We start from the raw sequence: 27,059 nt of genomic DNA, 5'->3' as shown, positions 1-27,059 counted from the left end.
CGAATGTTTCAGCATAAACCTCGAGCATCCTCAGGATATGTTTATTCGACAATATTCAATTTTAAAGCAATTAACTGGCATATAAATCCGTCACGAGTGGTTTCTTGCCCAGAGATGATGATGTTTGCTATTCACGTACGACTATATAGATGACGATAGTGATGTAACTCACGTCTAAGTCCGTTGGAGCGGCGTTGGGCAAGTTGTCAGCTAACGCCAACCGAGCCCTCGTCTCCATGGCCCACGCCAGCGCCGCGTCGAGACGCGTGGCATATTTGCCCAGAGCAGCCAGTTTACTCTTCACGTGTGACTGTATAGATGATGACAGAAATGTAACTCACGTCTAAGTCCGTCGGAGCGGCGTTGGGCAAGTTGTCAGCTAACGCCAACCGAGCCCTCGTCTCCATGGCCCACGCCAGCGCCGCGTCGAGACGCGTGGCATATTTGCCCAGAGCAGCCAGTTTACTCTTCACGTGTGACTGTATAGATGATGACAGAAATGTAACTCACGTCTAAGTCCGTCGGAGCGGCGTTGGGCAAGTTGTCAGCTAACGCCAAGCGAGCCCTCGTCTCCATGGCCCACGCCAGCGCCGCGTCGAGACGCGTGGCATATTTGCCCAGAGCAGCCAGTTTACTCTTCACGTGTGACTGTATAGATGATGACAGAAATGTAACTCACGTCTAAGTCCGTCGGAGCGGCGTTGGGCAAGTTGTCAGCTAACGCCAACCGAGCCCTCGTCTCCATGGCCCACGCCAGCGCCGCGTCGAGACGCGTGGCATATTTGCCCAGAGCAGCCAGTTTACTCTTCACGTGTGACTGTATAGATGATGACAGAAATGTAACTCACGTCTAAGTCCGTCGGAGCGGCGTTGGGCAAGTTGTCAGCTAACGCCAACCGAGTCCTCGTCTCCATGGCCCACGCCAGCGCCGCGTCGAGGCGCGTGGTGTACTTGCCCAGAGCCGTCAGCTTGCTCTTCACGTATTCACCGTGCGCTGACAGGTTTCCTTGAGCCTGTTAAAAAATTACAATGATAAGTATATTCCAGTTACGTTATCTGCGGCTTGACTGCAATCAGGATAAATTTTGTGTTATATTTTTTAATAACTCAACAGTTTGAATTTCGAATTCGTCTATGTTTCTCTGTTTATTGTGCTAGACAGAAAGAGAGAGAGATATTCGAAAACTACAAAAGCATGTCAACTTAAAATAAGTATAATTCTTTGGCAGAATTAGACGTCTAGTAATTCGGCAATGTTATTGATTCATGGCCCGGTGATAATGAATTTTTCAGCTGCTTGGAAGTTTCCGGTAGAACTAAATTATTGTTTTAACAAATCTTCAAATGTCATTGTTTCTGAAACACTTTGGGTCTATCGCAATTTTTCTCGTAGGATTACCGGATAGTAGCGTAGGATTTAAATTTTAAAACGCTTCGCAAAACCTCATTTGTTTAGCGTTTATACAAAATGTTTACTTAAATGTTGGTTTTTATATTTCTTTTACATAAGGAAGTTATTTCCTGTTTGTACCTAAATAAATAAAGTTTTGGTACAGTAGGTACACCACAGGAGTTTGAACGTGTTCTAAGGGAGGTCGGCTTTACGCAGTTGTTTATCTAACTTGTTTAACTTCGCCAGGCCAACTTCAAAAGGTATTAAAAGAAATTTCATGTTGATGTTAATAGTACGAAGATTTTGTTACGGAGAACCTGAAGTTTTATAACTTAGGTAAAGTATACAAAAGTATACAAAAATATCATAACTCTAAATACTTCGTTTTTTGGGGTACCGTACCTAAAAAATTGAGTGACGATAGTCAACCTCTGCCTTCGTTTCGGAGGGCATAGATTCGAATCCGATCAACTGAAAAGTTGGAGGTGCATCCAATTTTTCAGTTCTGTGCATTTTAAGAAATTAAATATCAAGTATCAGCGTTACGGTACGCTACGTACTACAATGAGCCGAATATGGTTTATTGATGATGATGAGGACCTAAAAAATTATGCTAACCTTCTTGTTGCCCTATTCTCTAGGTAAGGTATAAGGCGATTCTATAAAATATGAATTTAATGAATAGGGGTTAGTTGAAAGTTTACATCAAGTTTCACGCGGACGAAGTCGCGGGCGTCCGCTAGTACTTCATAAAACGTACATTTTATTATTTCATACGCTCCCAAAGTTCACTTGGTTATTTAAAAACTTCGCAGACAGCACACCGTCCCGATAAAATGGCAAAATGTAGGAAGCGCAAAATTATCTTACCCGAAACGTACTATCAACATCAAAGTTGTTTAATACCCTCAAACTTTTCCAGTGAAAGTTGAAACACGAAAACAAATAACCACCTTAAGTCCTCTTCCGCTGTCAACAACCTAAAGGTGAGCGTCCACAATACATGCTAAGATGATAACGTATAGCTCATAAACTTTACCACCTACGCCGATACAACGTCGTATAGAAACCGAAAGGGGTGTGGATTTTCATCCTACTCCTAACAACTTAGCCCGCTTCCATCTTAGATTGCATCATCACTTACCATTAGGTGAGATTGTAGTCAAGGGTTAACATGTTAAGGATTTAAAAAAAAACCTTTCTAACGCCGACACTGGGTACGATTCCCATTTGGGCTATTCAAGATTTTATATCTTGTAACGTGGCTCAAGTTGGTTAGTAATTCTCATCATTAACAACTCATATTCGGCTCACTGTTGAGCACAAGTCTCCTCTCAGAATGAGCGGGTTTAGGCTAATATACTCACTTCCACCCTGCGCCTACTCTACCTACACTACCTACCCCTACCCTACGCCTACCGCACTCATACACTAATTTTTTTTTAATTTCAAAACTTTGTAACTTATATTTTTTAAGAGGTAAAGAAAACTGAACTTCACATCCCTAAATATCCGCTGAGTTTATCATTCGTGTATTTAAAAAAAATCTCAATTTTTTAAAGTAAAAGATTCATTTACTAACATTTTTACAGTGCTCAATCAATTACCAAAAAACCATGTTTTTGTTTTTAAATCGATACTTCGAATAATCAGTCTTAGATCAGCAGTAACTTTAAAAAGAACTGAACAAAATAAATTCTCGATAACTTAACACATTTCTTGTTTTCTTTCATCGTACCCTCGACCTATATAAGTTTATTCTGTCTTGGGCGGTGACATACTTAAATGAACTCTTTCAATACGTGTACTAGTTTTCTACTGTTAAGATTCTTGGGGTTTTTTATAATAGTTGACCGAATAAATAGATAGTGAACATGGAGATAATAAAATCTTTTTAACAAAAAAATTGAACCAACTTCAAAATCACAAAATTAAACTAAAAAGCGAAAAATAACATCGTATGTGCTACCTTCGAGGTTTATTTTTGTGATTTTGAAGACGGTTAAAAAAAGTTTATACTTAATCTATACTAATATAATAAAGTGGTAAAGTTTGTGGTATTGTAGGGGGTGATATTTGGATGTACTGAACCGATGCAAGAATATTCTTTAAAGGTGGTGGGTAATAAATTACTAGGTTATACACATACTAAAGTCTGTATGTCTATTTGTTACTTTTTCACGGCTAAACATATGGACCGATTTGGATGAAGTTTGGTATAGAGAAAAATAAGGAATTGTAGCAGGGCATAGGCTATTTTTTATTCCTGAAAAATCCATGGTACCCGCGTTTAAAAACAGATTATATTTTATCCCCATACGGTGCGAATAACAGAACATAGAAGCGTTTTATTGCTGTTTACAGCTTTTTACAAAAGTACTGGCCAATTGGCAATTTCTAGCATACAAAACAATTACACATACAAGGTTTTTTATTGTGCTCTCTGTAGTCTTCCAGTTTCTTTTATCTTGTACGTCGATGACGTACTTCAGGTATGTGTAGTGTGTACCTACTGATTCTGAACTTAAGGTATATAATAATCTAATGGGAAAAAGTACGAAGCACTACTCATTCGCAAGTATAATGGATGTCCAGCCTTAAATTCAGTAGCTCAGCACTCCGGGCGAAGCATTCGAATTTATTTGCCGATAAACAGGAAATATGCTACCGTTGCCAAATAAAAATGATATAAAACCACTGCTCGCGAGCAAACGAGCTTTATGAGCTTTAAAAACCTTATAAATTAATATCGTAAATATTATATTATGTTCCAGAAGGTCAGTACAAAATTAATGTGTAATATCTTAACTCCTTTTAGGATACTCCAAGATGAAAGTGAATTTAATTTATACTGAATTTATATTTCTGAACGCTGGGTAATAATTTTAAGACTAACATTTATGAATATAAAATTTTAATAAATAATACTTTATTTGGTTTGATATAAAGATTTGACGACTTTTTAAACGTCGTACTAAAAAACTATGCTGACCTCATACATTTATAAGACCTAGATAGTGTGTAGTCGCAGGATTCGTAGCCGTTTTATGTGCCCCGAAATGGGAGCCCTTGACAGATCGCTACGCTGCGAAAAGTACGCTTTTATGCGTGTCGGCGAAGGTAATTTAGCTTAGCTCTTACGCTCACAGAAGTGGCTTACGTTTGGAGTGAAAAATTGTTAGGTGTTGCGGGTCTATACATTATAATTCTAAGGCTAACCTGCTTTGGAACAGACTTGAGCTATCTTACAACAGAGTTCCTATTTTCGGAACCAGAGTATCGAACTTGGGTTTGATTACCAGTTGGGGTCAATTTACAGCAATTTCCTAAATTGGCTTCAACCGTGGCTGTTTACTAACTCTACCACTAAAGTATCGCTATTAAAATACCATCACAAGTAGAAACCAGTCTCTTCATGGAAAACTAGCTGACGCCACGCGGTTTCCCGTTCCCGTAAGAATACAGGGAATAAAATATAGCCTACAGCACGCGGGGATAGTGTAGCTTCCCACTTCAGTAGTTTCGGCGCCTATTCAATGCAAACAAACAATCAACCAATCAAATCTTTCCTCTTTATAATATTAGTATAGAAGTATAATGAACTCGTGGTAAATTAGCAGAATAATTCAGAACGTAGTGTCACTTACAATCAAGTGAAATAGCAGTCAATAATCAATAATCAAAATATCTTTAGCGATAATAAACGACAAATTGTTATCGCCGCGTAGCAACGACTTACGGTACGGACGGCTTCAGTGTGCTCGTGGCGTTCGAGCCGTCCACATCTCTTGTTGTGTAATTCTTTATGGGTTACTTGGGGTAGGCGAGGAGAGTGACTTGAGTGGAAAAGGGGAGTGTTAGACATCTGTTATTTTGGTTACAGTGACAAATGTTGTGAATCATGACCTTTGTTCGACATTAGTTTTCTTATATTTGTAATCACTTTTGAGTCCTATAATAAAATACCTACCCAATAACGCAACCCAAAGACTTCCAACACACATAGACGTACCTACCACACAATAATTTCATATTTCTCCATACACGTATATGAATACAACGTCTGAAGCTGACAGTGGCAGATATATGGGCGCTATCGCAAAGGAAAATATCTCGCAGGCTTTGGAAGCAACTCAAAGCAATGCACCGCAGTACTTTCTTGGACTATTTGTTAAGTAAACATACGCTCATAGCTGCGAGCGATGCTTTGTGAGATACCTTTGACGTACAAACGACGTACACCATCTGTGGCGTCTAATGTGCAAAATATATTCAAATTCAATAGAAATAGAAATACAACGAGGATTGTGTGGGCCAGACTTGCGTCATTTTATAAAGGTTAAAAGTTTTAAAGGCAGGCGTCCACAGATCCGCGTTGTACGTATCGGACGTATCGGACGCATTATATTAACGGATTGTTAATTTTACGGTAGATTCGTGCGATCCGTACGATGCGGATCAGTGGACGCACTTGTACGACTTTCTATACAGAGAATGCTACGATCCGTTTGATGCGATGCGTCCGATGCGGATCTGTGGACGCCTAGCATAATGCCCCTGGACAAGTGTGGTAAGTCGAAGATCTTAGATCTCAAAACATAGATCGATCTCTTTAAGTTGCTCTGTAGCGTTGTTCGCCGCTGCACGTTAAATAAAAGCATAGCATTCCAACAATTACACCATGAGGCACTCGATGATTTAAAATTGAAGTCGAAAATTAACACAACAAATAACATACAACGTCCAGAAAAGCGACGAGCATATGTCTAATGCCAGCCATAGACTAATAATAAAAAGTCCAGACTCTATCTCCTGAACTTTAAAGTGACGCGCCCCAATTCTGCTTCGGAAATACATACACACCGATACGCACACAGATGCACATATGAAGCCAGAGCTCCATTAGCTTCCTAAATCTGGCAATACACTCACACCATACCATCCATCTGCTATTATTATTAGTCTATGACAGCTCTACAAAACAAAGTCAGGTAAGACCCTAAGGGTTTAACTATGCGCAGGTAGGCACGTATATCGGATACGGCTATCGCGGCAGACGGAGGGCTCGGAGGGTCGTCGAGTGCACAACCCGACTACTCTTACGTGCGATGTTAATTAGATTCCTTGCGTAGCCACGCATTGTCTCAGAGTGAATTGTGAGTGTAGCACAAGTATTGAGTGTAATGGCAGGCGTCCACTGATACTGATACGCGGCGTCGACCATCGTAACCGTGCGCGCTGATAGCTACGCGTTATTCTGAAACGCTCCATAGAAGTTCATACATTTCGGCTGTCAGCGTCCGTTTAGCGTGACTCTAAAACCAGCCTACCTGTGAAGTGAAGCTACGTAAATCTAATAGAAGAAATTCGCCAGTGTCACAATCGTGTCCCTAGTCATAGTCCCTACGGTCGGGACAACAATAGCCGAACAGGGCGCACCGTTCAACCCCCGGGACGGCCAGTTACGCACGGATTACTCCACACGCTTGTCCGTTATACAAAAACAACGATATTATACCTATCTTCAAATTTATTTTCGCGTATTCATTTGAAAGTTGCGTATCATCGTATGTCGTCCGTTTTTTACATACAAAGATACATTTAAATTAAAATAAGAATGTTTCATTTTTTTTTTATTCTTTACAAGTTAGCCCTTAACTACAATCTCACCAGTGGTGATGCAATTTAAGATGCAAGCGGGCTAACTCGTTAGCCAGACCTGGATCGAACTCAGGATCTCTGTTTCATAAGTCCACCGCGCATACCACTGCGCCACGGAGGCCATCAAGCTAACTAACATAATCTTAGTATAGAAATATAGAAGTATAGATCAGGGTTCCGTTATACGTACCTACACCTACATACATTCGATATTCTAAAATGGGTCTTAAAAACAGGCCTTATTCCAATACAATATAGCACACGTCCAAAACACAAGTAATGCCAGTGATCAAGTTACAACAATAGCTCGCGACGGACCCGCGCTAAATCAAGGAATCCTACACTCCCCCTGGACTGTTCGTTAGGTATGAGATACAATACAGGGACAGCCTGTTTGAGCCAGATCTTCGATCCGAGATGAAAATTTGACAGTTCTTGCTTCTAATATAGGTATAATAAGTACGGTAACTAACTATGGATAACTAACTAACTATAGCGACTTTATAAGGTAACGGGTAATTTAAGTTAATTTGTAAATAATAACTTTAAATAGTTTAAAAAGACACGCTTTTAGCACGCACTAAAACTCACAAATATTGGATTTAAGTCACGTGACTATTTTTTCGTATTCCTGACAGCAAACCCTTTCATTTGATAGCCATATCATGGGGGTGGATTTTAAACAGTCAGTGCGCCATCTTGTATTTGTAATGACGTTTCTTAGCTAGTCATGTATTGTCATCAGAACTCAGAGCGTGTGCAAAATTTCATCCTAATCGTAGACCGGGAAGTGGGTTAAAATAAGATTCCAAGATGTCTTTCTGACATAGTTACAAGTGATTAGGGAGGCCGCCATATTGAATTTGTAATGACGTTTCTTAGCTAGTCATGTATTGTCATTAGAACTCCGAGCGTGTGCAAAATTTCATCCTAATCGAAGACCAGGAAGTGAGTCAAATTGATATTCCAAAATTTCATTAATTATATTATTTTACATACACAGTTACAAGTGAAGCTAATATATAGCGTGTAAAAAGTGTTACAACTTATTATAACTGTTTTAGAATTTAAACTATCGTGAGTGTTATTCATATTAATTGATTATGAAACACGGCTAAAACTGCACGATCCAAACACGTTTGGATCGTGCCGCGATGCAAGAACCAGCTCATGACTAAGGGCCCCGTATGGGTTCGAAACTAGTTGGGCATACTCCGACGTAATATCACGTGAGTTTTAGCCGTGTTTCATAATCAATTATTATAACTGAGTTCAAAATAGTAAATTCTGTATTCAACCCGCCAGTATGTATGTTTTTAAGTCAGTAATTCTCTCAATAACTACAAACCGATTGAAATGGGGTTTCAGTTATTGTTTTTTTAAATAGGGGAGATTTTAATACGCAATTAGAAAACGAAACTTTTCCCCCAAAAAAAAAACAATTTATTTTAATTTAATTTATGCAAATAAGCCTCTCAAATTACCGCAAAGCATAGGCGCCTCAACAATAACAATATTTCATTGTAATACAAAACGAAATCCCCGTGTAAGGCCACCCTAAGTCTCTAGTCAACCCCAAAATACGAGCGGGGGTCGCGGCGGCCCCCACTAATTTACGCGCGGCTATAATGTGTCGTCAGCGACTGCATCAACCGGCGCGTGCAAATTGAGTGCAGCCAGGTTATTGCGTGGGGTACGATATACCCCAACCGATGTTAATACTTGTTTTTCCTATTTACTTGAACAATGGCGAACAGTGGTTGTATCTTCGTTTAGTTGTTGTTTTGGTAATCGGAATTTATGTTTGTTTTCAATGGGAGACATATTTTTGAGTACCTTTCCTTATTACAAACAGGAAAATTATCTCTTTTGATAGAGCCGGCTGCACACTCGAAAAAAGATGACGTCACGCGTCACCCTCACTCTAGGGTTGTCAACTTTTATTACAAGAAATAAAGTATATTCTGGTCAATGAAGATTATTAGACAGTATTTTAAAAAAACGAACATTTTCATTTGAAAAATGCAACCATTACATCAGTATTTTCTTATGACGTTGGCACGTTCAACTATTGTCAGTAAACCGACTTTACAAACAACCGTTTTTTTTTGTTACGCATTCTCGCTTTAATTGTTTATAATCATCATGGTCACGTAGTATTATGCTGAGCTGGGGCCATTTTCTGGGTTATGCCACACATCGCAGGGTATTGTCCTTGATGACTGTACTAGAGATATTGTGATGTGTGGCATAATTTCGAAATAAACGCATTTTTCTTTCTTCTTTCTATATCATAGCATAACAGATTGTCAGGGTTACAGAAAAGCTGATGATAAAGAAAATAAAGTGGTGTATTATCAGAAAAAAAACATCTATACACTAGTGTAAATAATAAATAGCCTTGTGTATAATAAAGAAGTTCTCTACTTCTTTTTTTTGAACTTTCTCTAAGCTCTCAAGTGCTTAAGAAATTTTATTAGATGAATTTATAGGAACTATGAAGTCTAACAGTCTACTTAAAGAGCACATTGTATAGCTTCTAGCTAGACTTTCAGCTTTTAGTCAATTCAACTCGACGAAATACCAGCCCTCGGTACAAACCTTTGTACAGAATAGTCTAAATTGTACCGTGTAGTAATCACGGGCACCAATCACCGACGCATACTAATTCACTGGCTCACGCCATCGAAGGGGGTACTTTTAATCATTGTTGTGGTATTCAATTGGCTGTCGCACCGTATGGTAGCTGTCGTTAGCAGTTTAGGGTTGATTTGAAATGGTCATTGACTTTTGAGTATCAAAACAGTACAGGTTGTAATTAATTATATTAAGCAAGTTAAAACTACCTTTTCAGAATGTAGCAAAGTTTTAAAGAATTTGCAATTTAATTTATTACAATTAGTAATGAATATCTGCAATAAATGTTTCTTTAGACCATAAATTATAGCGGAACTTGGTCGCTGCGTAGCGAAGTCTCGTGAAGGGAGAAAGCTGGGCATTTTGCCAATTTTACAATTTATACTTTACAGTTTGTAGTTAGTAAACTCGTTTGTAAGAGTATAGCTTTTTACATTGCATATGTATTTTATTGAGTTTATCACGGGTCAGCGTAGTAGATTATAGATATACTATTAGCCTAACCCCTCTCATCCTGAGAGAAGAGCATAGTCAACAGTGCCGCCGAATGTAATAGAAGAATAATTAATGATGATATACATGTACACATGTACATGTAAAGGAAACAGTTAAACGTTTACGTACCTTCTCTAGCTCGTCGCGAACGCCGCGCAACCGGCGGACATCGGGCGAATCTGGAGCGGAGCGAATCTGCGACTCAGCCTCCCTCGCCGCTCGACCCAGCTCTTCCTCTCGCGCCTGCACAGATGAAACGACATACTGAACCTAACCTTTTGTGTGGTATTTAATGGCAGGCGTCCACTGATCGCTTCGCATTGAACGTATTTTATCTAGCGTAAAATTAAAAATCCGTTTGATGCGATGCGCCCGATAAATAAGATGCGGATCTGTGGTTTTTTGCCATAAAACACCACCTTTCAGAAGTCTTCTTTTCCTAGAATAATATTATAAATACGAAAGCTTGAAGACAGATTACTCGTAGCTTCTTTTTCACGCAAAACATTAAACGGATTTTGATAAAATTTGGCACATTTTAAAGACATTTTTAATCCGGAAAACTAAAGAACTCCCACGGGTCAATAAAACCTTCTAAATTAACCACCAACAATGTCGCGAGCATTAGGTACCTCCACAATTAATGTATTGTAGGAAATACTAGTCTGAGATGGATATGACGTCGCTCGATCTCATGTTGGCTTTTGCCGACGATAGGTGGCGCGCCTTGTTTCCGTAAATAGTAGGGAGTTAGAGATGGGTAACGATCGGTTGGCGGGGACGACTTGCGATATAAGGCGCTCGTCGTACGGTCGGCTTCAGTATGCTCGTGGCGTTCGAGCCGTCCACATTTCTTGTTGTGCAATTCTTCATGGGTTACTTAGGGCGGGGAGATTGACTTGAGTGGAAAAGTGGAGTGTTAGTTAACTGTCAAGGGATCCCTTAACCCTACATACAACGTTCACGAGTTCGTGACTCTACTCAAGATCATTCTCTTTATCATCATCTTTACTTCCATTCTAGGGTTTGTTTTGGTTACAGCTTGATTTGTAAATTTAGTTGTCCTGACAAATATTGTAAGTCATACAGACATTGGTTTTCTTATTTTTAACCGACTTCCAAAAAGGAGGAGGTTCTACGTTTGGCTGTATGTATGTTTTTTTTTTTTGTAATTCACTTCTGAGTCTGCTAAAAGTATAAAACGTTGAGGTATTAAACCATATTTAGGCTAAAGTATGTTTGTGCTATGAGTATATTGAATGGTATATTCTTCCTGTTTTCCGCGTTTTTTCGTTTCCGAGATCACAAAACATATTAGAATGAATAATAAAACACGTTCAGACAAGAGCATGTTAGTAGGTATAATGTAATAAATGTCTTAGCCATGTCTTTCTCGAGATATATGTCAGACGTTCCGGTAATTTATATTGAGTGCTCGAGAACAAATTCCACTATCTATAGTCAGACTGTAAACATTTGTTTTATAAGGTTACATCCTAAGATACATGGATCTTCCAGTTGACAGATCTAGATCAGGGCATTGTGTACTCAGTATTTGCTGTAGCTCCCTAAAAAGAGCGTAGCATGAGTCACCAGGGGATAAAGCAATGTAAAAGCTCTACCAGAGTCGAATCCGAGGCTTTAAACAATTAAATGTCGGCTTAGATGCTGCAGAAGGTTCCAGAGGGTTACAAAAAATCACCATTAGGTGCCTATTCCAGCTGAAGTTTGGCGGTCATGTATTGAAAGCTCTTCCGGTCTTTTGCAATATTTTCAAAGCTGTGTGTATGCTAACTTGGTCGACTCTTTGATATCAAAATCAGAATCAGAATCAGAATCATTTATTTGGAAGAAACATTAAATTTAGTTATACAAAGATGGTCTTATGTATTAGGTACCTAACAATGATTCACAATTATGGTATACAAATGTTTAAAATTAATCATCTATCCACTTTCTTCGCTGTCGTCCTCGAGCACGTTTTCTGGGTGTCGTACCTTCTAGGATCAACCTAGAAAACTTATAGAGGGATCCCCTTTGCAGATGCCCGAAAGATGCGATTTTCCTCTATTAATGATTGTCATGTGGCTTCGGTCACAATTGACTCTTTTTAAAACTTGATCATTCGAAACGAAGTCTTTCCAGGAAATTTATAAGACTTTCCTTAGCCCCCACATCTCAAAAGCTTGCAAAGACAAAGTACAAACGTCTTTTAATATTTCAAGTAGGTTTAATATACAAACACTTTTGCAATGTCAAGTTAGTAGTGACTCTATCATCGGTTCGGAAAGAATATTCTGTCGAGGAGCCGGCAAAACATATCATAAGCTGTTTTAAAATAAATGTTAACGTTTGACCTAATAATATTATGAATAAGCACGAAAGTGTGTAAGAATATTTGTTAACACGCAAAAAGTATTGAAAACAATTGAAAAGCCAACAGCGTGATGGGATGGAACGAGGAATATAGTAGGTCAGGAGTAGCATTGGGAGGATGTATCCAAGAAGGTCGCCGAGAGTGGGAAGAGGCAGAAAGGTGGAGATCGATAAAGATGGGCTATATCAAAGGACGAGCTGCAAAGTGAACATGAAAATATAACCAATTAGCAGCAATAAGGCCTCATTTTATTAAGCTATTGCGTAGTTTTTATCGCGGGCTTTGAGCGCGGCGACCGTATCAAGAAATTCCGTAACGAAAATAAACCTAACACTTAATTAACACATTTGGACCATCATATCGACTGAACTGGACAAGTGGTGTGAAACTTAGGGGCAAAACTTATTAAACCAGAGTTCGATTTAACTCAACGTAAATACATTTATTATTTTTTTTATTTTCTATTCTTTTTTAAGGAAAAAAATACTGCATAAAATAAATAAACAATTATAATTGGATAAGTTGATAAAAAATGCTGTGTAATACCTTAACCGCGGCAGTCCCCGTATTTTTTTATTTATTTATTCGACTATGCCAGCTACTTAACGATATGATGCGTGGGCTACAAGTATAAAAGCGACCTATTTTGTTTCGTATGTTCAGTACATTTATACAGGAAATACAGAAGAAGAATAGACAGGGGACCAATTCGTAGCCTATGGCACGAATCACTGTAAGCGGTGTCTAGTTTAACTCAAGTCCGTGGTACAAACAATAGCTTGCCCACGCCTAATGCAACACGAGGCTCGCGCCATAAATTTGTTTTACGACACTGCAAGCCGCTGGTGCGACGTACCGTCGGTATAGCAAGAAACTGTTTAAAATATATTTTGGTAAAACCTTTCTGCTGCCATGGTCTTTTATTTGTATTCCCAATTCACTGTTTTGCATTGTGTTCCGTATAGCAAAAGAAATATAAATATATTTTAATGTAAAATTTCTATGTCATCATCATCTGCATGCATCTGCTGGACATAGGCCTTTTGTAGGGACTTCCAAACATCACAATCCTGAGCCGCCTGTATCTAGCAAATGCCTGCGACTCGCTTGATGTCGTCAGTCCACCTGGTGTGGGGTCGAATAACTCTGCGCTTTCTAGTGCGGGGTCGCTATAAAATGTATATTGTACGAGTTATTAAGGAATAAAGATTTTTCATCTTCGCACAACTTCGAGCGGGTTGCAGGGAGCCGTTGGATGCTGGCGGCTCGAGACCGTTGTTTGGAAACCCATGCAAGAGACCTATGTGCAGCAGTGGACGTCCAACGGCTGATAATGATGATGATTTCTCATGTTCAGGGATATATATTAAAATCGTTTTGGTTAATAAAAGCTAAAAAGGTTATGTTTAAAAATTTGTATAAGATTTATGTTCCGAAGAATTTCGATATCTTTCAAATTTTTATACATATTTTAAGCGCAATTAAAATAAGGAAAATTTCTCGTCTTCAAAGATATATTTTCAGATTTACAACATCATTTACATATTTTGAATTAATATCATTAAGCTGACGCCTATTTCTTGGTTATAAAAACAGAAACTTTCGGCTTGCTGAAGGAAAAAAAAACTCTTTATGACAATTTTATATCGGCTGGCATGAGCAATCATTCATAATTTACTTTGAACCATTTTTCATTCAGGAAACTGAACTTTCGACGAAACTAGTGTAAATATAAACAAACGAAGAAAACAAAGTGAAAATTTACCTCAAACTTATAAAAACGGTTAGAATACACTGTCAAATATACACAAAGCTTTTACTTCATTCACTAAGGTGTAACTATGAACAATATATTTCACTTTTCGAAATATCCCGTCACTAAAATGCTGAAAGCGAAATGTATGGGCGGACACTCACTGAAAAGCCGCGTTTGAGACTACCACCGGCTGTGTACATATATTCCAATGCATCTATTATTTTGTACATTGCAGCACAAGGGAGTTTGAATGTTCTTTCATTGGAATAAGGATTATAATTCCTTGAATTGTTCTAAAGGAATACGACTGTTTGTACGTGGAATACAAACACGAGGATGGGACAGGAATATTTTCATGGATTCGGAAATAACTCGCACGTTACGTTAGTAGGGCATTTCACACCTTTCACTTTCAAATAACACTACATTGTTTAGCTTTTATCTCTAATCTATACTAAAGAGATAAAGTTTGTAAGACTGTAGCGGGTAATCTCTGGATCTACTAAACCTATAACTTAATTAACTCAAAAACTACTTGGCCGATTATACAAATTCTTTCACCATTACAAAGTCACATTATCACCGCGTACACAAGCTATAATAATTTATTCACGTATTCCCACGGGAACAGGAACTTATTCGAGTAAAACCGCCAAACCTTAATTGGTTACTTTACACCTTTTCAACTTTAAGATAGCTAAACGGATCTGGATGAAATTTGACACAGAGATAGATTTTAATCTGGAATAATATTATAAGTTATTCGATTACAGGTGCTATTGACATTCATTATTTAGGTTATTGTAAGAGAGGAGGTATCAGTGTTGGTATGGATAAGAGGGTATTTGATGACTTGGGTTGTTTGTTAGGCAGCGTAGACGCCGTCACGCTTTGTGCAATAATGTTTTGTGGTTTTTTTTATCATAAATTGTTAGTGTGGGCATGGAGGACATGTCAGGCAGGGAAGGTTTTCTAGTCGGAAGGGAAGGGATCCCTTAAACCTACTATCAAGGTCACCAGTTCTGAGACCTGCTCGATGTGTTTCCTCTACCACAAAATAATGGTACAATCACTGTCGCTGTTACCCATTACGTCACATATATAGTTTACATTTTATCTGGATATTCCCATATACATACAGCCAGTAATGCCGTACGTACGGATCGATTTGAGAAGCAAAACAGTAAAAAGAAAAGCCATATAAATATAAAATCCACACATGCGGCACACAGAGGAGGAAAAAATGTAAATTTAACGATAAAAATAGTGGACATTTATTTCTGTACGCGCCCGAAATAACGGTTTGTTGTGACAACTGCAGCAGCGCGTTCATATTAAAAATATATTAGGAGACGAGGGCGATAGCCTGGAGTACAATGCAGTATTGTTATTTTACCATTCTAGTAAGTATTGCGAAACAAACAAATAGCCCACCTGATTTTAATGGTGGTAAACCATCGTGAGGAAAACCTACATACCTGAAAATTTTCTTAATTCTCTACGTGTGAAATCTGAAAACCCGCATTGGGCTAGCGTGGCTAGCTATTGGTCTAAGACCTCTCATTCTGAGAGGAGTCATGCTCAGCAGTGAGCCGAATATGAGTTGATGATGATGATGAAAAAAAACAGAAATAGACAATTTTCAACCAAAGCAAATATCGCTATCTCTTTCATTGCGTTGAGACGAAAGACAACTCCGCTATAGGACGATATTTTTTAACTATTTCTCTGCATTTGTTTGCATGTTAGAGCCGCGGGATTTCAAATTAACTACCGATAACGTAGTAAGTATAGAAACCATTCACCATTGGCTAAAAACACGAGAATATTGTCCTTCCTAATTGATTGCTTTACTAAATCAATGAATTAAAAAAAAATATTTAAATGAGCTTGTTGAAATGCATTAGATTCTCTACCGCAACATTTGAAAAATAGGTTACGTGTATTTTATTAAACAGAATATGATTTATAACTTGGATTAATTAATACGCATATCGAATGTAAATACAGACATTGAATGTTTGAACAAGACCTTTTGAACATTTTTTCTACGCGATTCCCACGTTTCACCGTTGATTACACGCCCCATTCGTTCGCAGTCGAGTGGTAGAGTCCTGAGGGACCGCGATTTTAGATTGGAAACCTGGAAATGAGTTTAAAATTTGCGTTGCGATATTCCGAACTTAAATAAGAGTGACGCTCATGATATTTTATGTCCGTTTTTGAGAGAATCTGTTCTAATTAAGCGAACGAGCTATGATAAAAATGTTTTTTTACTTGCAGTATTTTAACGTGCTATATGTCGCAACTCGCTACTTTCGAGTTGAATTTGTCAAGTAATAGGACGCCTAGGTCGTATAAAATGGAATGAAAGAAGCCCAGTGGATATGACCTCTGCCTTCGATTTGGAGGGCGTAGGATCGAATCCGGGGTATGCACCTCCAACTTTACAGTTTTGTACATTTTAAGAAACGAAATATACGTGTCTCGAAACGGCGAAGGAAAAACAAAAATTAGATTTATACAGCTACCAAATAAAAAAAAATTTGATAGTTTTATTTTCAGTACATTTGCTGATTTGTTTTACTTAATTTAATTTTTTGGCTGGTGGGAGGCTTCGGCCGTGGTTAGTCACCACCCTACCGACAAAGATGTACCGCCAAGAGATTTAGCGTTCCGGTACGATGTCGTGTAGAAACCGAAAGGAGTGTGGATTTCATCCTACTCTTAACAAGATAGCTCGCTTTCATCTTAGACTGCATCATCTACACTTACCATCAAGTGAGATTGTAGTGTAGTACTAACTTGTAGAGAATAAAAAAAAAATTGCTATTGACTTTTTAACTACCTATTCGTGTCATTAGAAAATGTTGTACTCCAGAAGTCGTCTTATGCATAATTATTATATTGTTAGTCTGTGTATTTTCAACAAATAATGAATAAAATCCATCTAATATATAAAATTATCGTGTCACAATGTTCGTTCCCATACTCCTCCGAAAAAAGGGTAGTTAGGGGTAGGGTGGGAGTAGAATAGGATAACCAAAGCGAAGCTTGACCGGGATCGCTAGTATTTAAGTAAAAATTTACCCACTAAAAGGTATACATTTTTAAAAAGGGGGTAGGCTTAAAAACTCTCAATAAGCAGAGGTCCGGCCGGCGACGCGATCGCTAGAGACAACTTCCGGCGGCGTCTGTCGCTTCCTCCCCGCCCAGCGAATATTGCGTTTGCGAATCATATTTTCCCAGTATTTTCGTTACAGTTCCCCAATGCTTGCCGTTCGAATAAAATTGATTCGCAACAGAAATAGATTCTATTTTTAACCGACTTCCAAAAAGGAGGAGGTTCTACGTTCGGCTGTATGTATGTTTTTTTTTTTTTTTTTTTATGTATGTCCAGCGATAATTCCGTCATTTGTGGACCGATTTTGAAAATTCTTTTTTTGTTTTGAAGGGTTTGATTCCAGGGTGGTCCCATTTTTTTCATGTCAGGATCTGATGATGGCATCCTGGAGAAATCGAGGGGAACTTTCGAAAATCGTAAAGACGGCTAGTGCGTTTGTTAGTGTTTCCATAAGGTATTTTAAACAACTACAATTTTATGAAGGTCTGGAGTTGGTCTGATGATGGAGCCGATACACAGACGATGGAACTCGTCAACGATTTACAGCAGGTACCTTTTGTTTGGGCTTGATTTATTTGTATTGGTGAGAACTTTCCACCTAGATGGGTTGTGACTGTATTAAGGGTCTGATGATGAAGACGAAGAAGAGTTAAGAGAACTACTCAATGGTTCACAGTAGCTACCTTGTGTTTGGCCTTGATAAATTTGTATTGATGAGAACTTTCCACCTAGATGGGTTGTGACTGTTTTAGGGGTCTGGTGATGAAGACAAAGGATAGTTAAGGGAACTCCTCGACGGTTCACAGTAGCTACCTTGTGTTTTGACTTGATAATTTTGTATTGATGAGAACTTTCCACCTGGATAGATTGTGACTGTATTAGGGGTCTGGTGATGGAGATGAAGGAGAGTTAAGGGAACTCCTCGACGGTTCACAGTAGCTACCTTGTGTTTTGACTTGATAATTTTATATTGATGAGAACTTTCCACCTGGATAGATTGTGACTGTATTAGGGGTCTGGTGATGGAGATGAAGGAGAGTTAATGGAACTCCTCGACGGTTCACAGTAGCTACCTTGTGTTTGGACTTGATAAATTTTATATTGATGAGAACTTTCCACCCATATGGATTGTGACTGCATAGGGGGTCTGGTGATGAAGACGGAGGACAGTCACCTTTCACGTTTTTCTGAATATTCATATTACGTGTGGATAAAGGGGGAGTGAAACTTTGTATTTGAGTTAAGGTAGTATTTTTAAAATTGGGATTGTAGGACTTAGATACTTATCATAAGAAAATAACGTTTCAACTAATTGCTCATTAATTTTTGTTCACATTCAGTAGGTGTGCTAACACTAAAAATGAAAAAATAAAAATTTTAATAAAAAAAATTCAACCGACTTCCAACTCAAAAATAACCTAAACTAAAAAGCAAAAAAAAACATCTTACCTATGTGCTACCTTCTGATCAGTTTGAAGGCGGTGCCAAGCCAGTGATGTTTCAATTCCAGCCGTTTAAATTACGTAATTTCTGTAGTTCTTTCAGAAACGGCTTTAATTAAAACACTGGATTGGCACCGCCTTCAAACTGTTTAGAAGGTAGCACATAGGTAAGATGTTTTTTTTTGCTTTTTAGTTTAGGTTATTTTTGAGTTGGAAGTCGGTTGAATTTTTTTTATTAATTGCTGTGTAAAATCAATTTATATAAATAAAACTCGTTCTTCGTTACCCAATACTAGTTTTTATTTTGTTTATTTATTCATATTCAGGCAATAGCATATATTTTACACTAGCTGATGCCGCGCGGTTTCACCTGCGTGGTTCCCGTTCCTTTACGAATACAGGGGAATATTTAGCCTTCCTCGATAAATGGGCTATCTAACACTGAAATAATTTTGCAAATCGGACCAGTAGTTCCTGAGATTAGCGGGTTCAACCAAAAAAACAAACAAACTCTTCAGCTTTATAATAATAGTATAGATTATATAAAACCCCTACTCTACTCCTGTAGGGTAGGGGTACTTAAAAGGGGTACCCTACTCCTACCCTACCCTACCCCCTACCCCTTTTTAAATATAGTAAATCCGTTCCCGCGTGTTGGCGTGACCAAGGGATGTATTTTTAAATATTATAGATATAGATTTAAAAAGCTTAATGTTACCCTAAATTAAAACTTAATCTGGTTTTATTTCTCACAAATGTGCCTTGCTTAATTTGCGCTGGCCCTTAAGTATACAAAAATCGTACATCAAAAAAAAAACAGTGTATATTTTTCTACAAGAATTATTGCACATTTTAAGATGTCAAGAGTACCAATATCCACTAAATCCGAAACCTATACTGTCACAGTTTTGGCTTACCCCACGACTCTGGCTCAAAGCCAAGTGTACACAAACCTTTCTCACAATGTAAAAACAGCTTAAACCTTTCCATCTTAAAGTTCATTTTACGTTAGCACAAAGTAGATTGTTTGTAACAAATATTTGAACAAAGTTTACAGCTATTTAGTTCGTATTACAAAGTCAATAAAGTTTAAAGTTGCCAGCGTGTTGATACAGGCTTTGTTTTTATTATGGTTCTGTACCCAAAGGGTAAAATGGGACTCTATTACTGAGAGTCCGCTGTCTGTTCGTCCGTCCGTCTGTATTTCTGTATTTCATAAACTGAGACAATTGCAATTTTCACAGAATATATCACAGAACAAAATACCTCTTGTTGCTGTGACAACAAATAATAAAAAAACGGTGCTTCTCGGAACGCTCAAAAGAAGTGATATTGCTTTAATTAATTGAATCCAATTAATTATTAAATTTAATTAACAATCCTCTATAGTCGGAGAGGTGAAGAACTTTTTGACACCAACAATATAGAAACTTTTAAAATAGTCTGTGGTCGTAAAATCAGTCCGAAGTTCGCTATTTTTTATATAGTATATTAACTATTACGTAAATTAATATAATATTCAATAATTACCAATAAAAAAATACTCCATCTTATTTCTTTAGTTTTTGAGAACAGTTTTTAAAATATTTAAAAACATAAGACGCCATTTTTCTTGAAAACTAGTAGACGCCGCGCGTTTTAAACCCGCATGGTTCCCGTTCCCGTAGGAAAACGGGGATAACATAATATAGCCTATAGCCTTCCTCGATAAATGGGCTATCTAACACTGAAAGAATTTTTTCAAATCGGACCAATCAATCAAACAAACAAATAAACAAACAAACAAACAAATAAACAAACAAACAAACAAACAAACTCTTCAGCTTTATATATTATTAGTATTGATATATAGAAGTATAGATTAATCTGTGCCCTTCCATAAGAAGTTATCACTTCAAAATATTTAAGGGGGCTCCCATAAAACAAAGGTAATTTTTTGTCGTTTTTATTGATATTTAATGGTACGGAACCCTACTCGCGTGTGTCCAACTCGCACTTGGCCGGTTTTCAGTTTTAGCACCACGGCTAGATGTCGTATCTTGATCCGGTCCGTTTCGCTCGGGGTAAGCCCGTCCCGTGTTTCTGTTTTGGGCTTTTGCTCGTTATTTGCCAGTTTCGTCGACCACTCGAATTTGTGTGCAGCATTCATTAGCGTATGTCTGTCGTCTGTCTGTCTATTGATTGCGGTGTCGGCTAATCTTATGTACCAATACATGTACCTATAAGTTTAAGACTCAGACCAACTATTTGTATGGGACTTGCCTCGATAAGTGTTACTTTTCTGATATGATCGACGATCTAACGCGATTATAAAAGCTGTCTCTATGGAATCGATGTTAAATAGTTGTAATCGTGTTAAAGAGCTCCGTAAAAATACCTTTTTGTGTAGTTGAATGGTGTAACAAACGGACAAAAACTTTAAGTTTAGTATAAGATATATACAAAATCTAAGCTCGTTTTCCTCAGAAAATGACAGACAATTTTGTATGTGACTATGAGTGCGTTACAGGTCCTTCTATAATTGGTCTGAGGTTTAAGGTGTTTGTCAAAAGAAAACTAATATAAGAAATCATACTTTACTAACGCTTAAAAAACTTGGAAGTTGTCGTATTGTTGTTAAGGGTAATTACTTCAAAACAAAAATCACTTCCTTGACATTGAGCATAGCTTCTTTTGATTTTTTGAAGATGCGAGCCAAGAAATAAGGAAATAATTTTGTCTGTGACTGTGTGTCTGTGACATGACTCTCTCATTTGTCGCATCGCAATGAAAGGGATGGCATAAGCAAAGTTTTCTTATTCGTCCTATTACTATGAAGGAGAGCTATATTTTCGATTCTGTCACTAGTCTCTTTTTTTTATATATTTTACAAGTTAGCCCTTGACTACAATCTCACCTGATGGTAAATAATGTTGCAATCTAAGATGGATTCGGGCTAACTTGTTAGGAGGAGGATGAAATCCACACCCCTTTCGGTTTCTACACGACGTCATACCGGAACGCTAAGTCGCTTGGCGGTACGTCTTTGTCGGTAGGGTGGAAACTAGCCTCGGCCAAAGCCTCCCACCAGCCAGACCTGGACCAATTAAGAAAACCTCAATCGGTCCAGACGGGGTTCGAACCCAGGACCTCCAAAATCAAAATCAAAATCAAAATCAAAAATCATTTATTTCAAGTAGGCTCAGTTTACAAGCACTTTTGACACGTCAGTTGACTATTTGTAAAGATTCTACCACCGGTTCGGAAGGCAGGTCCTGCTGAGAAGATACCGGCAAGAAACTCAACAGTTGCTCTTTTGAAAAAGTCATACAGTATTATAATTTACAATTGATAACAATTACTGTTTACATTTGTTATAGTTTTACTTCCTGTGTGAAGGTGGAAGCTGATCCAACGGCCTCCAAGCATTTTTATCATTAAGGAACTCATCAATGTTGTAGTACCCTCGACTAAGTAAATGTTTTTTAACACATTGCTTAAAGCTATGCATTGGCAGGTCCATCACAGTCTTGGGGATCTTATTATAGAAGAGTACACCCAAACCTACAAAAGATTTTTTTACTCTTTGGAGACGATATGCAGAAATAACTAACTTATGCCCGTGTCTAGTAAGACGTGGGTTTAGATCTCCTTTTCGTTTGTACAAATTAATATTTTGTCTTACATATATTATACAGTTATATATATATTGACAGGCTACTGTTAGTATACCTATTTCTTTAAACTTTTGACGAAGGGACTCGCGTGATTTTAATTGATATATTGCTCGAATTGCTCTTTTTTGAAGTACAAATATAGATTGTATATCGGCAGCCTTGCCCCACAATAAAATACCGTAAGACATTACGCTGTGAAAGTACGCAAAATAAACAAGCCTAGCTGTATCGACATCAGTAAACTGTCTTATTTTTCTCACGGCAAATGCCGCTGAGCTAAGTTTACCAGACAGTTTTTCTATATGAGCACCCCACTGAAGTTTACAATCCAAGGTCACTCCCAGGAAAACTGTGGAACTCTCCATTTCTAGTGTTTCACCATCGATCATTATAGACTTATCTAGTTTTATAACATTTGGCAATGAAAACTCAATACATTTTGTTTTCTTAGCATTCAAAAGTAGATTATTTGCAGTGAACCAATGCGACACATGCGATATGGCACGGTTTACGTCGTCAGAGTTATCTTTATTTCTGTCGGACTTAAAAATTAAGGATGTATCATCAGCAAACAGTACAATCTCACATATGCCGCTGACATGGTATGGTAAATCGTTTCTCCGTCTTGTAAGTCCACTGCGCATACCACTGAATAGGCTGTCATATGTCGTTCTTTCGTCTCATAAAATAAACGAAATCGGCGGTTTTGGTTTATTTAAGTCTTTCGTTCATGTTTTTAAGACTATTGTTTTTTTTGAAATCTCAATAGAGTTGCGCTTGACTACAATCATGCCTGGTGAAAAGCAATGATGAGGGTTAAGTGCAACAAACACTCATACCATCATATCCATTGCTTTTTTGAAGGCAACCATGGATTTTTTCGAGGCAAAGAGTAGTTGTTGATCCAGACTATTACCATCTTCATTTTATTTCAGTCAAATGAGTAAAACACTTGTGGCGTTAAAGAGTAACAAATATCCAAACATCCATACAAACTTTGGCGTTGATAATATTAGTAGTATAGTAGGAAGTACGGTGAAGGAAAACATCGTGAGGAAACCTGCATACCTACTACTCTGATGCGATCGGCGTCCAATTTATTAGTTGCGGCGATTTAGTTGCTGTTAATGTGTGGGCTGTCATATATCGCTATACCTGTTAGTATACTCGGCAACTTGGTCGGCCAACTAAAAGTTGCCAATGAGCGGGGGCTCTAAGATCCTTACTTATCCATCCAACACCAACAATGCCTCACTCTGACTCAGACTGACTGACTCACCTTGACGAGGCTCAACCTGATGGCCAGGCTGGTGTGGTCGGAGGGGTTGGCGCTGGTGGTGAGCAGCAGCTCTCGCACGCTGTGCAGAGCTGTCTCAGCAGCGCTCACACCCTTCTCGCTGCTTGATCTCTTTTCAGATTCAGAAGCCCTGTTAAGAAAAGTTTATATTATAACTCAATGCTCATGCGATCATCATCATCGTGACCTTCAGCTGCTGCAGCTTCAGCTGAAATCTTTAGGGCTGTTAGTATAAGGAAAACATTTTTTTGTCGTTTGGATGTCACGCTCGCAAACGGTGCACATCGAGCTACTCGTAAGCGCATAATACCCTCTGTTTTAGAAAAGATTCCCTATCTTTTCTAAAACAAAGAACCCTTTTTTTAACCCTTGATTCAGGACAAAAAGCTGTTACCGATGAAGTATAACGATGAAGATAAGACATCTTCGCAAGAATCGATATGTCACCGGTCACTGGTTTAATGTCGCTGAAAATTAATCTCTTAGTTCATTGATTCACTTGTCCCGCAGTTTGTTGAGAGCGAGCGCCGAGTGTCGCGCTCACAAATGGTGCGCATCGAGCTACTCGCGGACGCATAATACCCCCTCTTTTAGAAAATATAGGCATTTAAACCTTGATCCAGAAAAAAAACCTGTTAATGGTGAAATAAATGACGAAGATGATGAATATAAGATGAATCCTTCGCCGCAGTCGAAAAAACGCTTCTGCAGAAAAGTTTTGACAAAGGTCTATGTTACCGGTCATTGGTTGAATGTCGCTCAAAACTCACTAGTCTCGTAGTTCATTGACTCACTTGTCCCGCAGTTTGTTGAGCGCGAGCGCCGCGTGTCGCGCCCGCAGGTGGTGCGCGTCGAGCTGCTCGCGGATGGCGTTGGCGAGCGCGCCTCCACAAGAACGCACCACCGCGCGACCCATTGCGGTGATCTCGTTCGCCTCGCGTTGACGCGCGCGAACCTGTTCACGAGAGCCCCAGAAGGGGGAGAGTGAGTATCAGGGGCAAGGAGCGAAAAGAGAAAATAACTTGTAGGAAGAAATAAGGCGAAGTCAAGAAGGCGTCCCGGGAACACGCAAAGAGCAAATATCGGGTTCGCCTTCCCTCGATTCGGCCCAAATTACCGAGAGTTTGAAAAGGCCATGGGAGGTGGAGGGTTGTTCACGAGAGAAGGAAATGTAATATTTAATTGATATTAATCTATATACATATATATAAATGAATCCATAATTATATCCCTTAGTCACGCATTCTTTAGTGCTCCACTGTTTGAGTGGACAGTTAAGCCATAATATGTTATAATTTAGATTTTATGTGATATGTGGCATTACTTAAAAATAAAGATCTTTTCTTTTCTTTCTTCTTCTTTCTTTCTTTCACGCCATCACGTGTGAACGGCTGGGCTGATTTCACTATTTTTTTAATGTGTTTAAATTTAAGGGTAAAGTTAGGGTAGGGGAGGTATGGTAGGGGTAGTTGAAAATTTACATCGAGTTTCACGCGGATGAAGTCGCAAGCGTTCGCTAGTTGATTATAAAACTCACATGATGCAACGTCGGAGTCTGGCCGACTAGTATCGAACCCCTACGGGGCCCTTAGGCAGAGTGAGCGGCCGCTCGCAGCAGGTTTGCTTACAAGAAGATAGATCCAATCAAGATGATATTCATGAACCGTCGGAGAGTGTAACCGAACCTTCACTCGACCTTTTTCAAATCGGACCAGTAGTTCCTGAGATTAGCGCATTCAATCAAACAAACAAACAAACTCTTAAGCTTTATAATATTAATGATGATGATATTAATACATACCTGTTTCTCCAACTCCTCCAACTGCTGCGAAGTGACATTCTCTGCCGCGGAGTCTAAGTCCCTTTCGAGAGCGTCCAACGCCTCACCGCCTTTTTCCAAAGCCGCGTATAGTGCTGCCCATGAAGTTTGACAACGGGACCATCTACATCAGAATTTGATTTTCAGCTTATTTTTCACGCACGTTGTGACCCCAACGTTTATCGACTCTTCGAACCAAGCACCCAACCGTTGCAACTTCAGCTTAACGAGTCTTTTAACTAACCTCCTTATTTCTAATTCGATTACGCAGAGAAACTCCGAGACTTAATAGTAAATCATTAGATGGTATTTATTGATGCAGTGTCTCTAATTATTTCTTTTTAAAACTACCCATAAGGATACACGAATTTGTACGTGGATCTTTTATAAAAGAAATCTGAAGTTTTTACTCTTATTGTTATTCTATCACTCATTGAGTGTTTCTGCTAATATTAACAATGCTTTTACGTAGTTGTGACGATTTTACGTAGCTGTGACGTCATACGTCTGCAGTATTTAGTGTAAAGCGTTTTTGAGCGATCCTGAGTAATTATGTTAACATAAACAACACTCAACCAAATCTAAGGAGTTTACGTAGTTGTATCCATATTTCTGCAGTATAAAGGTTTATTTCAGCGACCCAAGATAACGCTGCAAAGATTGCTCTACTATTATCATGTTTTAGGAGAAGTGGATTACAAAAATAAGAATACCAATGTCGAGCGAAAGTTATGATTCACAACATTTGTCAGGAAAACAAATCAAATTGTAATTAACAAATCGAGAATGACCTTGAGTCAAGTCACGCACTTGTAAACGTTGTGTGTAGGGTTAAAGGTACTTTTGACTGTTAAAAAACACTCCCCTTTTTCCCCTTTTTATTCAAGTAACCCGTAAAGAATTACACAACAAGAGATGTGGACGTCTCGAACGCCACGAGCACACTGAAGTCGTCCGTACCGCAAGTCGTTGCAACACAGCGATAACACAAGCATGTTTTAGAAAAAAGAATATACCTTTCATGTCGATCTCGGTATGCGTCCAACAGCGTGCTCCACTCAGCACGCAACTTATCCCGCACGCGCCGCACTTGCTCCGCACCAGACTTGCGCACGGCCCACGAGTAAGAGCTCTCTATCTCTTCCACTTGAGATTGGACGTCTTCCATTGAGGACTTTATTCTCTGTTCAACAAAACAAAAAGTTTACTTCTGACGAAAGAAGTATTTATTTATTTACATAAGTACATAAGTTATTCAAACCGGCCAAGGACGTGTTGGGCCACCTGCAGTGTAGGGTTCCGCAGTTGTAAATCATCAAGACTTTAAACAACTTTATACGATATATGTCGTCATGCTTGCTTATACAATTATTGTATTTCAACATTATAAGCTTGTTTATTT

The 27,059-nt window shown here is 38.5% G+C and overlaps 1 protein-coding gene across 5 annotated transcripts in view; it reads right to left on the bottom strand.

The window, feature by feature from the left end:
• LOC112053903 (dystrophin, isoforms A/C/F/G/H) overlaps positions 1 to 27,059 on the bottom strand; it is a 702,364-nt gene that overhangs the window by 617,287 nt on the left and 58,018 nt on the right. For all 5 annotated transcript variants that reach the window (XM_052888348.1, XM_052888349.1, XM_052888347.1 and 2 more), the window contains 6 exons: positions 26,674 to 26,840; positions 25,640 to 25,781; positions 24,633 to 24,793; positions 23,821 to 23,968; positions 10,316 to 10,429; positions 849 to 1,013 (listed from right to left, as the gene is read on the bottom strand). In XM_052888348.1, coding sequence (XP_052744308.1) covers positions 849 to 1,013; positions 10,316 to 10,429; positions 23,821 to 23,968; positions 24,633 to 24,793; positions 25,640 to 25,781; positions 26,674 to 26,840 — 897 coding nt within the window. The remainder of the gene's footprint in view (positions 1 to 848; positions 1,014 to 10,315; positions 10,430 to 23,820; positions 23,969 to 24,632; positions 24,794 to 25,639; positions 25,782 to 26,673; positions 26,841 to 27,059) is intronic.

Source organism: Bicyclus anynana, chromosome 22, assembly GCF_947172395.1.
Source record: "Bicyclus anynana chromosome 22, ilBicAnyn1.1, whole genome shotgun sequence".
Taxonomy (NCBI): Eukaryota; Metazoa; Arthropoda; class Insecta; order Lepidoptera; family Nymphalidae; genus Bicyclus; species Bicyclus anynana.
The sequence above is the reverse complement of the archived record's forward strand: the minus strand, read 5'-3'. Positions and strand labels throughout refer to the sequence as shown.